Source organism: Amblyomma maculatum, chromosome 7 (genome assembly GCF_055883805.1).
Source record: "Amblyomma maculatum isolate TAMU_Amacu chromosome 7, ASM5588380v1, whole genome shotgun sequence".
In the NCBI taxonomy this organism is placed as follows: domain Eukaryota; kingdom Metazoa; phylum Arthropoda; class Arachnida; order Ixodida; family Ixodidae; genus Amblyomma; species Amblyomma maculatum.
In genome coordinates this window covers 5,663,976-5,685,158 of record NC_139350.1, presented here as the reverse complement: position 1 = coordinate 5,685,158, position 21,183 = coordinate 5,663,976, and the positions used below count along the sequence as shown (strand labels likewise).

The window sequence follows — 21,183 nt, the reverse complement described above, 5'->3', positions numbered from 1 at the left end:
CTTTCGAAGAGGGGGGATAATTCCGCGTGCCTCTCTGAAAAGAGGACAAAGAGGAACAGAGGACAAAGATGACGAAACTGAGTGTAGCGCGTGGAACTGTTCCGATCAATGATCGCTGCCTTGTATACTCGAATGTAATGGTATCCATCCGGAAGTCGATGCAGGCGCAGTCACTCTTCCTGAAGCTCTGGGGTTTAGAGATACGAGTGACCGGGTGAATGAACCTGCGGTGGAAGCTAGCAAAAAACGATTTGAAGATATGTGGCTTAAAATCAGAAAAAGGGACATATTGCTAGTAATGAAGAAACAAAAAATCAATAAATATAACGATGGTATAGTTAATCAATCTGAAATAATAATTAAGATATAGGGGGAAAATGAGCATGATAGCAACTGCTACTACCCCGTTTAAAAGGGGACGTTCCTATATTCCATCCATCCATCCATCTGAGGACATTGATTCGCAGTGGCGGAAAAGGATCAGAAAACTAATCAGTAAGATGTAAAAAGGCAGGGCGGAGAAATCCGTCCGTCCGTCTAGAGTTCTGTCATCAGATGCGTGTTGTATACCACTTTTGCTCACGACTGTATGTACATTGCCTTATGAATTCTACCACGTTTGTTCCCGACGGCGCACACACCTAACTGCAGCCTCAAGGGCACTGAAAAAGCAGTGTGGAAAGATTTAAAGAGGTTATAAAAACAGATTCATACTGACATCAAGAAGAAAGTAGAGGGGGCAGCAGCTGAGGTGCAGCCCGTGTCAAACCAGATACCTGTACGCTTATGGCTTATTCAAGGTGGCTTGTAGATCAGCTGGTCGGCTTAAAAAGCTGACAGCTAGACTTCCCCAATACAGGTTTGTGTTGCGTAGGTGCATAGATCATAATACCTCCCCAGTTATCACTGAATCTGGAGTTATGCGGTGGTAACTTTTCTGAGTCTTCATTATCGTATTCAATGCCATTTCTCGCATTCTTCACGCTGTGGCATTGTCCTGAACCTGGTTGATGCTATGCAGAGACAGTCAGGCGGACTGCAGAGGGCCTTTATCCTCTTTCCACAACATCCTTGCTTTGACGAATAACACATAAAGCACAAATGGGGTAGTACTTAACTTTTATTGTTTGTTCTTTGCGGCGGGTTGTTTTCAGTAAGATCATGTTAAGCAACCACATCAAAGCACTGAGTGACGATGCGTAGGGGTCATAATGAAGCGGTTACTCGTCCCATTAGCGTGCTCCCCGGCCCAGTTGGCGGCTGCTTTTATGGTAGATATCGGGAAATCATTGAGGGAGGCGCCACTACGCATGTGCACTCGTTGCAGTGCCTTGAAGACCCTCTCTCCTCAGCGAAGCACCAACAAAATTTCGCGGAGATTTATGGCCATTCCAAACGAGCAGAGCGCCATGGGCAAACGCTTGCATCAGACAGCCGAATTTGTATCTAACGTGAGGAAACCAGGCGAGGGAGAGCTCTTAACTAAAGGAGGTTCAAATCAAAGCTTCCCCGCTTGCTTTCCCCAGCCGAGTGGAAAAGAGAAAATAAAAATAAATCAGTTTAGTGGCCATTCTATTCTGTTCGTGAGCGTAGTTGTTACAAACACTGCACACATGTTATGCGTTCAATTAAATTCTTTATATTCGAACAGACTGCGCCGTGAACACGCACGCATTTGGTGAGCACACGCACGGCACATACACTGCGTAGCCTACCTATGCACACCAGAAAAACCTTTTTTTTATGGTTTTCACTATATTTACAGTTCTGGCATGTTTACCAGAAAATAGACGCACTGAGTTCAGTCTTCTCAACGCCCTTGTTTACTTTCCCCTTATAAACTGTTGACATTGTTCAAACTAACCGATATACTTGGGCCGCATGTGAGCAGCCATGGCACAAAACATCAAAAACTCATACATACTGTAAATCTACGCCACTCGGCATGGAGTTCAAACCCAACGCACTGAAAGCGTGCAAGTACGCGACTAACACACGTATCAGATGCTCGCACGAAATGTAGCATACTAATATTTGCGAATAACAGTACCGCCATCACTCGGCTTTGGGAGCGAGATTTCGTCAAAGGACACTACAACTCCTGGAAACGAAAGGGTTCATTAGCACAAATGCTAGCTTTCTGGCTGCTCACAGTGTAAAAACAAGCATTACCCCTCTCTTTATGCGGGAACCCACTCTCTACACGATTATTGCCATAAGCAGCTCGGTACGAATATATTATATCTTGGGTAGTTTTACTTGTGCCTGTACCGAACTGGAACCAAATACGTTAACGGAATTTGAAACGCTTTGACCCCAAGTAACGCCTGCCGTTGGGTGCGGCGTAATTATTGCGTGGTTTTGTTACGAAGGATTCACAGCCTTGCACCAGAACTGCATGTCTGGATGGAGATAACACTTGTGTCATGCCTTGTGAGTTATATTAGCCATATAGAAAGCGGAGACAAGCTGTAGCTGGCACACATACACTTCGCGCACGCGTCCCGCAGAAAAACCAACAATAAACCAGCTTGACCTGGCACGTGAGCAGTCTGGAACATTGTGGCGTTAATGCTGCCTTATTGCGCGGTCCTGTTTATTAAAGTAGACAAAAATGACATCCTCACAGTCGGGTATGCATGGAAAAGAGCACGTGAGCTGAACCATACAAAATCATTTACCGAACGCATTTGCGACTACTGCCATCTCCTTGCTGTGACTGACCGATCACAATGATTACATTAGGTTTAGCTGTCAACACATACTGAACAGACATTCCGGACACAGCAGCCTTGCGATTTAAGTATAATGCCCTTGAAAGCTGCCATACGAAAATATGCAGCAGCAAACATGTTGGTTCACCTAGAACTGCCAGCGGGAACGCAGAAAGCTGCTTAACTCCTTGTTGGCTCACCAAATGTAAATGACAACTGGCGCATTGATCAGAAATAAATAAATTATCACTGGCACTTCACAGCCCCGATTGTGTTCTGCTATAACAGGTAATGTGCAATAAACGGAATAAGGGAACAAAAACGTGGGGCGTACACTGGCAAATACTAAAAATATATTGAAAAACACTCAACTGTAGGTATTCATGAAGAAACCAAAGTAGCTACAAGCCTATCACTCACTTCCTTCTGGTAAGAATTTTGTAGCAATCAGTAGTGCGAAATATATCAATTTTATATTAGCGTGCACTATGCAGACCCTTGTTGGTAGGCACAAGGATAAACAGGCACAATGCGAAGGCTAATATTATACACTCAAAGCGGCACAAGTACGCACCACACATGCACACACATAGGTGCCAAACAGGTCACACCAGAGATCACAGGTTACCAGAACAATTCCTGGAGTGACTCGGTGGTTGGTGAACGTGATTCGTAATACACCTCAAAGACTTCATGCCATAATTAACCTAATTAACCGGGAAAAAAACAGTGCACCCACAGCCATGATATTGTACATAGCACATTTTTTTTACAAGCTCGGTGCATGGATGACCGCCACTGCGAACCACGCGTCAATGAAAGCTACTGAGAGCAGAAATGTGCCAAATAAAAACATGGAATAAAAGCGTCTGCAAAATAAGAAAAAACACCTACCCAAAATGCACAGTCTTCTCCACTGTTTTGTCTACATTTTTATTTTCCGTTAGCAAGAAAATTTAATTAAATGAATTCCAAGCGTTAAGCAAGGTATGATGAACAGTGCCTAACACATAGGTGGTGATTGTGTACTACACAAACTTGCTGCCCGGCTGAGTGTGCAAGAACACTAAAAACAAAATATTAAGCAACATAGTCTGTCAGCAAGTCTCTAGAAAATTTCATGCCCCACAGTGCACATGGTAGCTGTCGCATTCAGTGAACTACCTGCTAAAAGGCAAGACCGCTTGCCAATGCAACACGACATGGCTGTTTCCAAAGCCCAAAGATAATATGCTAGTTGCTCATTCTTCTGGATCTAATTCACCTTCGACACTGATGGCAGCTTTTGATAATAGATAATTCTTGGCCTCCAAAAGTGCCCAGGGTTGGAGACGAACACCGGAATATATGATGTAGTGCTGTAAAAGCATGCCGCTTTAAGATAAAGACTCTGCTTTCTCATACTCTATATATACGATTCATAACACTTATTTCATCACATTCTATATTTTATATTTACAACTTAGTCTTATTCATAGCGAAAACGCTATAAATATCAAAGGTAGCGAGACGCTGCTATCTTTTATGTTATAAAAATAAAGTAAAGGGGCGAAGGGTTGTAGACATCTGTCATAACTTGATATGCCAAGAATATGAAAAAAAAAAACAATGAGACTGCCACGCCAAAGCAGCACGCAAGTGCACATTTAAAAGTCGCGGGTAAGCACATTTTCACATGGTGAAATCTTGTCGAAGGATTAGAAACCGACATGCACTCGCAGCTGATAGTATGATTAGAAATAAAACTTGATAACACTTGAAGGAACTGCGATAAGCGGTGCAGGCTGAGAACTACGCCCTGATGTCAATAAACCAACTGTTTGTGCACAGTACTAGATGCATACAAAGAGAAAAAGTGAATGGAGAGAGCCAAGTTTATGAAGCTGTACGTATTTACAATAGAGGGACGTAATTTGGTTTCCTTCTCTTTCCTCAAATTGCAGGGATATACACGGTTTTGACATTTGTAAACAAACATGGTTGCAGATGATGATAGTGAGCCTCAAAACGCTATCGGTATCACTGCGCGATGTTTGAAAAGGTGCCGGTAACACAGGAACAGACGACACGAGTCGTACAGCAATCGAAAAAGCGCTCATGCAGAGGAAGCGAATTTGATTAGGCATCTCGCGCAGTGCTTGATAAGGCGCCATAGCAGGTAATACATCATCTTTTGATGTTCCGCCTCACCCTTGGTGCTTCGGAATTCTTCATACGGAAGCCACTTGGGGCTGAATCACAGTGTTGCTAGAATAAGAAGGGTTTGTCAAAACCATGTATGCAAAATGTTACAAAGTGCTGAATGCAGTCCGCGTGAGATTTTCAGTCCTGCCTCCATGCACATATCCACTGCGCTCTTACTCTGCTCGCCACTCGGTGAGACTCACCTGCTGCGGAAGAGAGTAAGCTGCCCTCGTTTCGTGCCTTATCTTTCGGCGAAGCCCAACAATCAGCACTCGAAAGCTCTCTGCTGAATGCGAAGCAGACCACAAAAAGGACGGCTAACGTAGCGGCCTATTTGCGCAAGGGGTTTTGATATGTGAGATTGATGAGAAAGCGACTGCCGACAAATTTTCCACCTTGTGTGGCGCTGCTCACTTTTACACCAGGAAATGCACGCTGTGGTTAGTGGTCGCCTGCGACATGCACCAAATGAAAATCGATTCAAAAGACCGGCCTTACAGATGGCTTCAATTTGGAGATTTCTGCTTCTAATGTTAAGTCAGAGCGCAGCACAATACTTGAGGAGAGGAAATGAGCCTCGCGCACTGTGATTATTCAGCGCATTCGTATGCGACTTCTGTAAGTCGAGCGAACATTGAAAGTCGAATGATGTGAAAGCGTATGACACGATACAAAAACAATATGATGGCGCGAAACAAAATTAGTGGTAAAATGGCCCTGCATTTCGTGCAAGGAAGCAATTACTAAAAATATCCCGGGCTCAGACACGCTAGCAGATGTGGTCTTCCTTTCACGGTGGAGCGTATCAAATGGAACATTATTGCAGGCCAGTTGGTATATTGGCGACCAACTTTTTGGCGCAGAAAGACAGGGAGAAACAAAGTAGACAGCAAACTGTGCTATTACCTCAGAATTTTGTTTAAGGAAAACTGCTTATATAGGAGGTATTCAAGTGATGTTACGGGCGCCATTTTGTGGTGCAGAGCACAGCTTCAGCAGTGCGAGCTGGAGCAGGCGATGATAAGGCGATTATATAGGCTTGCAGCCTTTCGCCGCGCTACATACACTCCAAAATGGCCGCCTCTATAACGTAGGTGTGTACTCCGTATACAGCAACTGCTTTTTAACCACAAAGGCAGATGCAACATTGAGGAATAGGCTATTTCTTAATTATCTTGTCTGCCAATGCCATTTTGCTGCGTGGTTAGGTCTTGCTTCAGTCAAAGATGACACCTCTTCCTTTGAGCGATGCTAATCGCAGGCAGCGCGAAACATCGGCCCAATTTTGAATTATGTTGGGAGCACACTGGTCCTGTCAGGACCAGGCACTGCCAACGTAGTTCCAGTATTGTGTCCATGGTTTGTGCTGCCTGGGATTGCTACCAGAATGTACAATTTCGTTGGCATAAGTTATATTTGTTCTAAGCAGTAATTTTTATATACACACTCTTGTTTTTATTTTGTTTTGTTTTACACTGATGACTACCAAAATTATTACCTCTTCTTCTCGACCCTAACCCCTCTCCCCACACGCACACTTTCGATTTGTGAGGAATCCCCTTTGTGCAAGTCGACTTCAAAGAACATATATCATATATCTTAGACCCGCAGCTCCATGCCATAGGTGCGCCAGACAGCTGGAGCGAAATCATATGCATGATGGATTGCTGTAATGAGCAGGGTCCTTCATTGCACTGCCCTGTCTAGTCGTTTATTTGTTCCTATTTTCTGTGTTAAATGCCTGGCTGAATAATTTGAACACCAGCGCCTTTTAATTCCAGTGAATGGGTGAATCGTTACTTTCTGAACCGTGACGCCGTCTCTTCAGACCTGCTTGTTTAAGGGCATTGGTATTCTTTTGCCACGCTGGTTTGCTCTCAAGACACTTCAAGCGAAGGGGGCACTTAGCGTTCGCCCGTAAAGGCAGAAGCAATGAATATTTACGTATTCGCATCAAACCCAGCACGGTCCTCCGTGACAGACACAGTAGCAAAGCAGGGGGGAAAGAAACAAAAAGAAGACAAAGTTCGATAACCAAAACAAAGCAGCCTTAGCAGGTTGCTCGCTGCCAGCGAGGCAGGGCATCGGGTAATAGGGTTAACTCCAAGGTCCTACGGTGGCATCAAAGAACACTACGAAAACTGCATGCATTAGAACAGCAGGCAAAACCAGCGCAGTTACAAAACAACATAAGGAAAACCAGCATGGTGATAAAACAGCACACGTAAGGGCAGCACGCATCAAAACAGCGCGCCGCATAAGACAGCACACCGACAAAGCATCACACGAAAAAAAAAAAAAAAAAACACGACGACAGGATAGCACAGGGGAAAGCAGCACGGCGACATTGTCTGAACAGCGCAATGCAGTACGATGAAGCGTTGTTCACAGTATACGCATGGTGCAAGTAGTGGCTATGAAGTCGCGCTTGCTTGGCTTTAGCGGTGCTGCTTTATTTGCATTATACAAATAGAACCTGGGAAACGGAGTGTTAATTGTGGGATACATCAAAAACTAGTACATATGTAATACATCTAGTTTAATCTTATGCTGCAGAGTGAATAAGGTGGTTTTGCACGTAATACACTGACGGTAATTGATTATAATGCTGTGGCAACGGATAACAAGTTTATCACACATTTTCAGTGCCCTTAGTAAAAGTAATATGGCGGTTGGGCGAAAATGCGCATGCAGGAAGATTTGCTGTGAAACAAATCATTTATACGGAGCACACCGCCCTGCGGCGCACAACAGGCAACGAGGAAGCAATAGAGGACAGATCAGAAGACAAAACCCATCTCCGAAATTAACAAACCAAACGCATGAGGGTTGCGTAAAATAAATCACACAAAACATGTGAATATCGAGCATGGAAATTTACCATGCACAGGCGCATGCTGTGTAAGAAGTATGATCGGAATTCAAGACTAAAACTTTAAATCCTACGTTGTATTGGTCTGCGGCACCTTCGAGTAATGAAGAAAAATGTTTTATTTTTTTACTTTTATTATTTTTTTTGCGCGCTAGCGCCAAGGCTTACACTCAGCCCAAAAGGCCGTTGTGTGAGGTCCACAGCTATTTGGCCTGAAATGAAATAAGAACTGGACGACTGTGTTTCCAACATAGGCTGACGCCAACGGATCAGCTTTGCAGGCCGCTACAATGCAAGCGCCGCATCACGAACGGGCTCAACTCCTAACCCTGTTCTTCGAAATTTCCAGCGATAACAGCTATCGCTAACTCCAAGCGCCACTGCCGCATGCATTGCTCTTTGGCCTTCGAAGTTATCGCTACGACAATTCGCCGTTCCCGCAGCGCTGCACCATACTACACAACGGAGTTTTGTCGTGTTGCCGCTTTTTTTTTCGTGTTCTGTTTGGTCGCTGTGCTGTTTTTTCGGCATGCTGTTCTAAGGCGTGTTTTTTATGTATGCAGTTTAACGTGGTGATTTTACATGTGCTTTTTTACGTGCGCTTCTTATGTGCGCTTTTCTAAGTACGCTTGCCACACGCGCATTTTTACGTGTACCCTTTTACGCGTTTTTGCACGCGTGCTTTCTTTACGTGTGAAGTTGTGTCGCCATGATCTTGTTTCGCTATAATGTGGTGTCGTTGCACTGTTTCTGTGTGCTCTTTTGACGCAAGCTGTTTTGCCGCGTGCTGTTCTCTCGTGTCACCGGCTTTCATTCCCGCAAAGAGGTTCGAACAAAATCGCCGATACAAGCATGGTTATGCCAATTCTCTCAACACGATATGTCGTACACACTCTAGCAGGCTTCCTAACATAAGCGTACATGTGGCAAACAAAGACGAAGGTTTGAAAGCGGGAAAAAGAATTTGGGAGAAAAAGCGGCATCACAGAAAGAGTTGCCCTTCCCCGAGCACATCAGACAGCTTCAGGGAGGTTGCCGAATAGCGGCGTGCAGCATTCCCGCGCTCACGATTCACTTGTGCGCCACACAAGCTAGACACACATTTCTGGCTTGTAACTATCGCGCTGGCTGGGATGATTGTGGGGTGTGACTATGGCTTGGCTGGTGCCTCAGTGGCGGTGCAGTCTGAGCCTTCGGTCTCGGTGATGTGGTGCGCGAACTTCGGTAAATGAAGCGACTGGAAATTGCGGTGGCGTGGGGGCGTTGTGCTGCGACGAGTCGCCTCCCGTGTCCACGGCCGAGTAGGCGGCGGAGAAGCCTTTGGCATTGATGTTGTCATCTGAGCGGAAACGGAGCAGCAGGGACCCCGAACTGGATGTGAATTCACCCGGCATCTGCGAGATTTTGAACGAAAATATTATCGGTAAAACGTAGCAACCGCCGCGTTCAGTTGTCAGTTGCAACAAGGGAAACAGTTCAGGACGTTGCTAAACTCTCAATGCGGAAAAATTCAAGCGCTAGACAACACAGGATGGGACACAGCGTTTAAAGAGTAAGATGTGTCTCCTAGTGTGTCGTTTGCTAGTACTCCAACCTTTCCACAATGTGCGGCTCTAATGGTAGAGGTGCCAATCACTACGGCGACAGTAACAGTGTATTCACAAGCATGATCAAAAAACAGCTCGGCTACTTGGGACAAACAGGGAGGAGAATAACGGACAAGCGCTGACTAACAACTGAAGTTTATTCGAAAAAGGCACAGGTAACATACACTTTTTTCTCAAGAACCAGGACGCATGCGCTCCCAAACAAGCATCAGTCTAATGATTAGACTGATGCTTGTTTGGGAGCGCATGCGTCCTGGTTCTTGAGAAAAAAGTGTATGTTACCTGTGTCTTTTTCGAATAAACTTCAGTTGTTAGTCAGCGCTTGTCCGTTATTCTCCTCCCTGTTTGTCCCAAGTAGCCGCGCTGTTTTTTGATCTTGCAATGCACCAACTAGCTCAGATTTCCGTTCTTCACAAGCATGGATGATCTCGTAAGGGCCGTTGCCCAGGAAAAAGCAGGGGGGGGAGGGGGGGGGGGGCAAGCTAAGCCGGAAATATGATCTGCATCAGTACTTCGCCATCTTGGCCGCCATTGCACTAAGCCATTACTGTGACAGCATACGTTTCGCTCGGTAAGTGAACGATAGGTCAAGGTTGGAAGTTTGAATATTGCGGTAATAATAAAACTATACAAGTGTTTTGCTCCTGCGTACACCGTTTCCCCTGTGAGTAAACTTACATTTAAAAATGTCTTGGCAGGTTTTCCTCCCACATCGAGAGTCATGCGTGAAGTGCAGTGCAGGTGAACAAAATGTTCTGGTCTGTGAACCAATTCTCAAGGCAAATCAGAGCATGCGAATTGAACATTTTTATTTCCCACTGGAGTTCAAACCTTATGACATGCCAGTAGCTAATTAATGAAAACAGCGCGAAAAGGAAGACACAAGACAAGGTAAAAGGAAGCTACAGGATAACCGCTTGTCTTGTGTCTTCCTGTTCGGGCTGTTTTTATTAACAATGGATGCTTACCAACTCGCCTAATAAAGTATTCCGGTAGCTTATATATAGGGAAAACGCTAGCACTTATGTGTTCAGAGTTCTAACGTCGACGTTCCCTGTAATATTTCCAGAATCATGTGATGCACATAGCTGGTGGGCGTATCTTTTTTCAATAACTTTTCAGTCATGATGCAGTCAAATTTTTGCTGTAAATAAACGATCACAGCCTATCACGCTGTAGCAGCGTACGGGCCTGCGATCAGTATTGGCTCTCAGGCTCGCGTTCACATGGTATGCGCATACATCCACATACACTGGCTTACGTTCAGACTGGGGCGCCGCAATGCACGGGCTTCAATCTGAGGCCACAACCCGGCCCGTGCCCCCGGCATCAAGCATGGGACCGTGTCGGGCTCACCAAACCGAGCCTACTGAGCCTACGCGCGGAATGCTAAGCTCGGAATGAAGCCAGCAGCCCGGGCCCGAGCCCTAGCCGGACCCGAGCGTGGCCTGTCCCGTTCTCACGGTAACTCGTGACTACGAAAAAAAAAAGAACTGGCTGGGAAAAGACGTCAAATAGGTATAACGCTTGACTCCTTTTTGTAAACAAGTGAGAATGAGGCTTGTTCTTCAGGTCGGCTTTTTCAACAGCCATCACGAAGGTGCCGGGAGACAACACAGCACAAGTGGGAAATTTCGAGAGCTAAATGAAAAACAAAGTTGCATACAGGGCTAATAAACTACTTTGTGTTAACTCAACAAGCTTATTCAGTGGTATTGTACGGCCCATTGCCTAAATGCTAAAGCGTTTGCGAAACCAGTGGAATAGCATTTTTTAATAAACAACGCGCAGGTTCCATCAATAATTGATGGAACAGAACGAAAAACGGCTGCGTAGGTCCCAAAGCAACATAGGCTTTGAGAGACGCCGCACAGAAGAGGGCTCCGGATCATTTCGACCACCAGTACTTCTTTAACACGCACTGACACCTGAAAACAAATGTGTCATAATGAAACCTCAACCGAAACGCGGCTCCCACGGCCAGGATCAAACCATGGGTACCCCGACTCAGGGGGCGGCAGAAAGTTAGGTGGGCGGATGAGGTTAACAAGCTTGCAGGGGTCAAGTCGATGCAACTAGCGCATGACTGGGTTAATTGTATGGAGGAATATGGGAGAGGCCTTAGCCCTGCAGTGGTATAGTCAGGCTGATGGATATGACGTTGACCACGACTCGGCAGTCGAGCGCCTTAACCTCTGCACTATGGCGGCGGGGTGAAAGCAAATAGGTCAATAAACATTATCTTTTTTTGACAAAGACAATGCATAGCTTTATTTCATCCGTCTCGCTGCTGTGCCCTAAGTGTATTCACTCAGCAATAGCGAATCAAAAGCCGAACATCGGAGTTCTATGTACGGGCCCAAACGCGACCCGGGCCTGCAACTTCAGGCTTGGGTTCTGCCCAGGCACGAAAAAACATTTCATCTGCAGCAGCCCTGGCCCAGGCTTTCGGGCCAGCTCGAGCTCGTGCAGTGCTCTAGGAGATAGTAGTAGTTCTAGTGCGCCAAGGGGCCAAGGTAAGAGTTGAATCGCCGACCTCACCTCGGCTATGGGCGCCGTGAGGACTTTATTGTCAGTGTGCGCAGTGTAAATCATAGTGTAAGCTGGATTTATCGCCCAGGTAGCCCCCGCGATCATAACGCCCAGTCGCGCAGGCTTAAGAATAATAATAATTGTTTCACAGGAAGGGAAAGGCGCAGTATCTGTCACACTTGCTATGTGAACACCTGAACCGCGCCGTAAGGGAAGGGGGAGGGTGGGAGTGAAAGCGGAAAGAGAGAAAGGGGAGCCGTAGTGGAGGGCTACGAGTAATTTCGACCACCTGGGGATCTTTAACGTGCGCTGACATCGCGCAGCACACGGACGTCACTTCGTTTCGCCTCCATCGAAGCGCAGCCACCGTGGTCGGGTTCGAACCTGGGAACTCCGGCACAATAGTCGGGTGTCTTACCACTGCACCACCTCGGCGGGGCCAGGCTAAAGAACGATATCACGTTGTTCAGACTTTCGCGTCCGACTGATGCTAGAATATTTACGTGCGCGCCTCTACAAGGTAGAACGAAACTATCAGCCAAAAACACAGCAATGAGTACCAGCCTTCTGTGGGAGCTAAATGTCTTCAACTGTTCGAAAAAGAAAGCTTCAGTTATTACTTGCTGCACGGCCAGCGAAGGAGTAATTTTGCTGGACGCGAATGCGCAGTCACACGACCAAGCTGTTATGCCATGGCGGCACGCATTCGTTGCCCACTCAAATGCACGGTCTGAATGCGCAGCTTTCCCTCTATACAGTCGGTAACTCTTACGCCGCAAGCATGCAGTCATCAGCCACTGGCATGACGTCACGAGCTTATATGCGCTGACTCCGAAATTTGAGTGGTTCCTTCAGAAGAGAAAGCAAGCTGGTTAAAATGGCGGGGAATTTGAAAGTGCATGCAGGCGTGCGGACAACATCGAGCCGTTGTTGCCAGAAGTGGTCCACCTTCTGCTAGGAGAACGCCATTGTGGCGTTGGTGTGTTCACCGGAAATGGCGTATTATTTTTGAACAGAAAATAACAACTGAAAGTATTGGAAGCTGAAAGCTGTTTTTGATATGGGTTCACGAAAGCTTTTTGAGCGCTGCGCGAAAGCTCCGGTGCATGTATTTGTCTCGAGCTGTTCGCCATGCGCTCGCAACGCAGATAAGAAGCAGACTAATTGTCATGCTTTATACCATTCTCGCTTCGATAAGCAAAGCACAAATGACGTCGCCGAAGGCTGCCATAAAGCGCCATCAATAGGCCCACAAATTCATGTTGAATAAATGGTCTTATTCAAAACATTGTTGCATTTACATTGTGTTTTTCCCTCCCAATTTTTTCCCTCGGTGAAAAGTAATTAGAGGACCCCGAGGACACTTGGGCGCGGCTTCAGCGCTCTGCGGAGTGATGCACCCCCCCCCCCCCCCCCTTTATTTGGTAAAGTCAGCTTAGTGGTGCCGGTTAGCGTTCGGACGTAGAAAGAATCAAGGTAGAATAAACTGGTAGTGCAGGTTTGTATTATCCGAGTAAAAGGTCTTGAAGAGACCATAAATACGCTCATTCAGGAATTTGTGTGCTATGTACAGGGTCATCCGCTTCTATATATAACACGGCTGCGTAATTCCATCTCCTCAACGGTAGGGTCACTCAAACTCTTTCTCCTCACTGGTTGCCTCTGAGCGGGTTAAACGGCGATTGTTAGCGAGAAATGTGTCTGAACGCAACCTAAAGGTAACATACACTTACTGAAGGCAGGAAATGATTACGGTGAAGCTTATTGAACAGTGTTACCGTTGTCATGCCATCACGTCGTGGTTCTGTTCACGGCTCGTTTTGCGGCTATTAAGAACTAAAAACATCACATAATGCAACCTAAAGGGAAACAGCACCCTGGAAAGATTTTGGAAGCTTTGTTTAACGTTGCATTAAAAAAAAAATCAGAAAAGTTACACTTGGCGGATTCGAACAGATGCTTTATTCGCTCAGCGCTAAAGCAAGTAGTGTCAATCCATTGCGCCATTGAAGCTTTCTTCCTGTTCTTATTTCCTGGTAACAATGCGCCCTTGAAGCAACGAGTACAACAGGCTTTAAATGCGCTGCCAGGAACGTTGCATCCGAAGCAGGCGCTGCAAGCATAGAGGCACCCGGAGGGAGTGCTTCGCATCGCCTGCCATTTATCTTTATTGCGTGGCCGGGACGGACGCAATGGCGGTTTGAAAGCAGTGACCCTGTTATAGGTAGAAGAGGACGAGGAATAAGCTGCTGGAATAAGAGTAGATAAATGAGTAGGAGCTCCACGAGGAAATATCAGTGTCCGTTCGACTTTATGTAGTGCATAAGCTGAAGTGCTGAAAACTGCATTTCAATTGGGCTTTTTGGGTTCGTGAGCGTGAAAAATTCATGAAATGGTGAGAAGGAAAGTCGTCGTGCCTGTAAGTTGAACAAGGCTAGCTACTCTGACATCTTCCTAAAAGACAAAATATTTCTTTACGGGGAATCAATTACTTTAGAAGGTTGAACCCTTTCAGGCACGCGGCGACATTTCATTCGCACTTCGTGTCATGCTTTGATCACGTTACTTCCACGCGTGACATCACGTTTTACGTAAGCGCTTTCGGGTGTTTGAAATCACCTCGTAAGGAAATCTTGCTGTTGTGTCATGACCCTGTCGACCCATGAGGATTTTCGCGACATAACGATGACAATGCCGACGTCGGGTTTTGTGCGACACGGAACCTTTACGCCATCGCGTAAATACCACGGTACAGACGGCAAAACAGAAAATTGTTCGTAGGTATATTGCGTTTATCACACAGCTACCAGATTGCTCGCCCTAATTACACTTTTTTTTTTGGCCCCGTGCTTGTAGCGTATTTCATAAATCATGATATTACTCGCGAAATTAACCCCACTCGGTGATGCTGTTGAGAATATCTTATCTCATTGCACGCCAAGTGAAATGAGTTAAAGTAGGCTTAATCCAATCATTCAAAGATGTTCTCGGCAAAAACGGCGCCCACTTATCAGCAGGGGCAACAGCTAACTTCGCCCACACAAAAATGCCTACATTTCAATATGTAAATACAGCCTTGAAGGAAAACAAACTTAAAACTCCGCCTTTAGGAGTATGACGCGATAGCGTACACATAAAGCCCCGCTTTAACGAATGCGTGGAGTCTATGACTCGGCAGCACTTTAGCGTTGATTCTTATTCCCACCTCAAATGGGCAACCCTAGTTTGAAGCTCTTCCCAACTTCTTGATACCATGTGGTCTCGTTACACTGTCCAATAATTAGTGCTCAGCCATATGAGCTGCCAACTACCACGTGTCAGCGCCATGCCCGCGATGTTTCGCTCACGACGCTGAACCGACGCCGGATGTTTTGAATAACGGGACCTCTAATGCTATCGCGTGAAAAAAGCCTGTGAACAATACCGGCAACAAAAAGCACAGTGATTGCAACGCATAAAATGGTATCTAGAGCTTGCGAACGGTAAACTAAATAACAATAATAGCGGTAGTTGTGCGTTTCCGCAAAAATAAAAGATTAACAAATGTAAGCTCCCACAGCGGTGACGAATTTCAGCGTGCTGCACCGCACTTCAAGAGCAGGTTAATAACGAGCGGCCGTTCTCAAATGCATTCAGAGGTTTCTCGCTCGGCGCTGTTTTCGAGGTTAATTTCGACACCTGAGAGGGTGAGGACGCGGCTAGATGTTTGCGCAGGAATGCGCGCCGCACTGGGGACAAAAGGAAGAAGGCATACACGAAACAACACACAAGCATATAATCTGAACTGATTATCTTACTCTTCGGCATAGAGTGTATAGAGGTCAGTTTTGGATCATATTCTCCGCTCCCAGTAGGTAATGAGCCCCCAGTGCACACATTCCCTTTGGCCGCTTCATTATATACTGGGTGTTGTTTGATATGAAATGCTATATAGTGCGCGAAGCAAAAATTTAAAGGGAGTAACCCGTTTTACGGAGCACACCCCGAGTCGCCGTGTGAAGTCTGTCCAAGGTTGGCGATCGAGGCGGCCAGCAAAGAAAGTAAACTCAGGCGGCGATAAGAGACGGGAAGAACTAGGGAGAGAATTCGTAGAGAGGCTGTTAGCAACAGACAGGCAGAAAAACTTGTACAGGTTCAACTATCCTTGAACCAAGTGTCACGAGCGTTAGCCAGCGGCCGCAGTCACTGGTGCCGCTTCGATCTCGGCTCGCATTCTCGCTTGGTAAGAACTAGTCAGGCTTCTCGTGTGGTCTCGGCAGCCTGTCTGGCACGGCTGCGGTCTCTGTTTTAGGGTGATGACGTACTTGTGTGGCGTATTTACCTAGTTTAAATGAAGGAGCGGTGCAGAAAAAACTTAATGAAGATGACGATGTTCACTGCACAGAGCGATAGTGTCTTGCAGTTGGAACTTATGAAGACAATGATGTTTAGTGCAGAGCGCGCGCGAGAGAAAGAAAGCACTTTATTTGCACCCGTCAGAGAGCATGGATGATCGGGTGAGACGCAGCTCCCTCTTTCACCGTCTATCTCCCCCTAGACGTTGGCCGGAATCAGTTTGCTTCCGGCGGCGGCCTGGACTTGACGGATGACTTCTTTCTGGATTTGTTCTTCCTGGCTGTGAAGGGAGGATTCCCATGACTCTTTATTTTCATGTATCCCGTTTAGCGCTGGGCAATCCCAGAGCATGTGGTTTAGGGTAGATATGCCTTCACAGTTTTTACATTTGAAAGAGTGCACCTCAGTTTGCCATTTGTGTAGGATATACGGGTTTGGGAAGGTGCCCACCTGCAGTTTTCGCCAGATTACTTCTTTTTTTTTTTTGTGAGAGATCTAGGGGGGTGGGGGGGGGGATGGAGGGTTCTCCTGGCCATTATGTAGTGTTCTAGAATTTCTCTGTATGTGGTTAAGTCTCGCCTTTTGGACAGGGAGTAGTTTGTCCGCGCTGGGACCCGTTGGGTTAGTCCTCGGGCGACCTCGTTGGCGATCGCGTTCCCTGCGAGTCCACTATAGGCGGGTGCCCATATTATTTTAATTAGGTCGCTAGGTACGTTCTCCTTGCATGGTTGCAGAATTTTGCCGGCCTCTTTGGACACCTTATCATTGTCATAGGTATTGATTGCTGTTTTAGAATCTGTTAGGATTATTCTGCTGGATGGATTTGTGATTGCCAGGGCAATCACAGCCATCTCTGCCTCCTCTGGTGAAGAGTGTTTTACGCTACAGCTCTTGATTAGCTCGCCTTTGTCGTTGACTACTGCTGCAGTGTAGTGCCCTTCTGTGTACTCTGCCGCATCGGTGTACACTACCCCTTGTTTTTGGAGGAGGGAGCTTTGGAGTCTTTGGACTCGGCTTCTCCAGCGTTCCTCGTTGTGTATGGGGTGCATGTTTGTTGGGATGGGGAGTATTCTTAACTGATGACAATTTCTTTGGGGATGGCAGTTATCCCCTCTCGCGATTCTGGGTTTTGGTAGCCCAGCTTCCTAAGGATGTATCTGCCCGTTTTGCTGCCAGTGAGTCTGATATATTGGGCTGTAAGTTTCGCCTCGCACATTTCCTCCAGGGTGCTTGACATTCCCAGGTTGAGGATCGTCTCGGTTGATGTGCACGCTGGTAAACCTAGGGCTGTCCTGACACCTTTCCTGATGAGGATGTCTACCTTGTCTCTCTCCACTTTAGTTGTGTTTAAGTACGGGATAGCGTAGCTGATTCGGCTAATGATGAAAGAGTGGATAAGCCTAAGTAGGTTCGCCTCCTTCCTCCCCGCGGTTTTGTTTGCTATCCTTTTGAGACACCTGCAAGCTTGGTTGGTCGTGGCTTCTAGTCTGTTTATTGTTTCTGTGTTTCTTCAATTTTGTTGTATCCACATACCCAATATCCTGATCTTGTCCACCCTTGGAACCGGGATGTTGTTGACCAGGAGCTGTATATTCACCTGCTGCTTGCTCATGATTAGCATCTCCGATTTTTCCTGCGAATATTTTAGCCCTATGGGTTTCAGATAGCTTTCCGTTTCCCAGATTGTCCTTTGTAGGGTGTCTTCTATTCGGCCATCGCTCCCCCTCTGTCAACCCAAAGGGTGTTGTCGTCCGTGTAGAGAGTGTGGTAGAAGCCCTCTATTTTTCTGAGTTGTTCTGGCAGTCCGATCATTGCAATGTTAAAAAAGGTAGGGGACAGCACCGATCGCTGCGGTGTCCCTCTGTTGCCTAGCCTAATATTATCTATTTCTATATTCACGGTTCGGTCCGTGGGGAAACTTTTGATATAGTTGTATAGCTTGCTTCCTACATTTAGACGATTGAGGCGTAACAGGATCGCTTGGTGTTTGACGCTGTCAAACGCTTTGCTGACGTCCAGTCCCACTATGACTCTCGAGTCGCTAGTCTTCCTTTCCAGAACTTTTTCTTTGATTTGTAGCATGACGTCGCTTGTAGATAGCTGTCTGGGTAGAGTTTCTTACTTTCCAAGTATCCGCTGAGCCTATTCTGTATGACGTGCTCCATCAGCTTGCCAACACAGGAAGTTAACGAAATTGGCCTAAGGTTTTCTAGTGTGAGTTCTTTTCCTGATTTGGGAATGAGGACTAGACCTGCATTCTTCCACTCCCCGGGTATCTCCCCCCCGTTCCCAAAGCTTTTGAATGAATGCTGTTAGTTGCTGGAGGGAGTTGTCATCAAGGTTTCTAAGCATCTTATTGCTTACCCCATCTGGGCCAGCCGCGGTTTTTTCGTTGAGCTTGTTTAAGGAAGCTTGGACCTCTATTGTGGTAATTGGTAAGTCTAGCTCCTCGCTGGTTTCGCCGCTATAGTCGGGGAATGTTTCGGTGTTGTTTCCCCTATGTAACTCTCTATTATCTGGTTGATCATATCCTCCTCCGAACCTTGGAAATTGTGTGTTAGTCCTTGCATTTTTCTCCTGGTCTCAGCTTTGGTGTTGTCTGGGTCCAGGAGGTGACTCAGTAGTTCCCAGGTGGTGACGGAGCTTGACTGCTGGTCTATTCTATCGCAGATGTCGTTCCAGTGTTGTCTATTTAGTGTTTGGGCATGACTCTCAATTTCGTTGTTGAGAGCTGCTATTCTCCTTCTCAGATTGCGGTTGCCCCTTTTTTTGCGCGAGCTCTGTTTCCTTTTTTTCTTTTCCCACAGTTGTCTCATGTGGCTATCAACTCAGTTTTGTTCCTCACCTAATTATATTTCCTCCTCAGCCTCTTTGTAGGACTGCTTGATGTCATTGGTCCATTCAGCTATGTTGGTGATCTCCCCGCAACCCCCTCCGTAGTTGCGAAAGGACTGCCAATTGATGGATTTGAGGGTTTTCTTCACACAATTCATTTTGACTCCGTTTTGGACAACGATCTCTATGATTCTGTGATCACTGCCTAGGTTCTCTCTCGTGTTATACCATATAGCCTGAACATCCGCTCCAATCATGGCTAGGTCCGGTGAGGTGTCGTGTGATACGCTGTTCTCCTCCCTGGTTGGCGCGAGTGGATCGTTAAGGAGTGCTAAATTGCACTGTGTCATGGCATCCCATAATTCCCTCCCCTTTATTTGGGAGTGAGTGTATCCCCATTCTTGGTGTGGCGCATAAAATTCCCCTACTATTACAAGATGCTGCTGCCCTTGTGCCAGTTCTTGAGCTTTGGCAAAGAGCTCCCTGAAGCTACAACCTTTCCTGAGTTAAGGAGAGCTATAGACGTTCAGGACTAGCAGGCTACATTCTTTCCGCCTCTGCGGTATAATCTCCGTTAACACATAGTCAATCTGCGTGCATCCTAGCGCATGCTGCATAACGGTGATATTTTCCTTCTCCCTTTCTCTTCAGTCTGAGTGTTTCGCGATCGGCCTGGGTACGTTTTGTATCCGCTCAGTTTAACGTTTTTCCCACACTCTTGCAGCGCGATGATATCGGGACCATCGCGCCTCGCAAGGTGGGCTTGGAGAACGTTTCTTTTTTTTGTGAAGCCCCTACAGTTCCAATGCCACATTGTGTTTGCCTTTTTGTTGACTCTGGCCATGATTGAACCGCACAGCGCGAAAGTGCTGCTCTTTTGGACGAGGCGTGATCGGCTGCGAAGATAGCATAGTGTTCTTGTGTCTGGGCAGGATCGATGATGACGAAGATGTTTTTTGCAAAGCGCGTTAGTTCAAGGTCACAATTGCACCATTCATTTACCCTGAAGTGTGTGCACGGAAGAACCACTACAAAAACCAGAACTCGGAGGCCTTATCCTTATTATCCTTATCTCTCGCACCCATCGCTATGAGCGGTACATCGGGCTCTCGAGGAATGATTACCGCTGATATGATTGCTCGAGAGAGATTTGTATCGGGCCTCGCTATCCTGCTTCTAGCTTTTTGTCTTAAACTCTTCATAAACCATGGCAGTGGCTGCTACTCGGAAAAGTGCTTGGCGAGAGTGAGCTGAGCCGATATACCTCTCGTGGATCTCGCTGGAACTGCCGTAGTGCAGTGCTACAGGTGATGCGGAGTATGCCCACCGGGAGTCACGCTCGGTAGGCTCGATGTCGGCGTTGAAGGGGCCAAGTTTTTTTCGTCTTAGAGCATGACGATAGGCGGCTTAGCAAACACGAGGTGAGGCGGGCGTCGAAGAGAGCGGACGTTCAACTTTCGGAACTGCTGCCTCTGACATCGCGCTGGAGCGTGGAAAGCGTGCAAAAGAACAAAGAGAGCAGCTGCCGCTCAGCCGCTGGCTGGCGCCGACTGGTCGACCAAGTCTTTGACAACTTGAGCAATTTTTTTCTTTTCACTCACGCACAGCACAAAAAAGTGTTTTGACCCGGATTCATGGCATTTTGGCACATTGTTGAAGAAAAGAGGAAAATCGAAAATTCTTCCCCTTTATTTCAACCAGAATGCGTTACCTGTTTGCGTCTTTCCAGAAACCATGCTGCATTTGTCCTGCCTCTAACGGTCCACTTTCGATTCCCTTTGCCATCGCTCGCTCCCCTGTCCTTAATCTCACAAGGAGTTTTACTACGGTAGCGCTGGAGCCCGTAGTCTTGTGCCGTTTCCTATGTCCGAGGTCTCTCCTACACGTCGAAATGAAGTAGAAGACTTTACGGCCTCGAGTGTGTTTTGACCTCCCGACGGCGCGAACAGATCAGCTTCGCTGGCCACTGCAATAGAGAACTACGCTATCGCCACAGACAAACATCTCGAGTGTTTGGCTGAAAGTTGTTCGCACTGTGCACTGCACGTCGTCGTCTTCATCGACTTCCCCCCGCGCGCAGTGGATTCAGAACACATCGCTATCG

At 46.7% G+C, this 21,183-nt stretch overlaps 1 protein-coding gene across 1 annotated transcript in view; it reads right to left on the bottom strand.

Moving 5' to 3' along the window:
* Positions 1 to 8,444: 8,444 nt before the first annotated feature.
* LOC146182644 (protein tolkin-like) overlaps positions 8,445 to 21,183 on the bottom strand; it is an 803,125-nt gene continuing 790,386 nt past the window's right edge. The window contains exon 18 of the mRNA XM_084608884.1: positions 8,445 to 9,164. Coding sequence (XP_084465010.1) covers positions 8,940 to 9,164 — 225 coding nt within the window. The 3' untranslated portion in view covers positions 8,445 to 8,939. The remainder of the gene's footprint in view (positions 9,165 to 21,183) is intronic.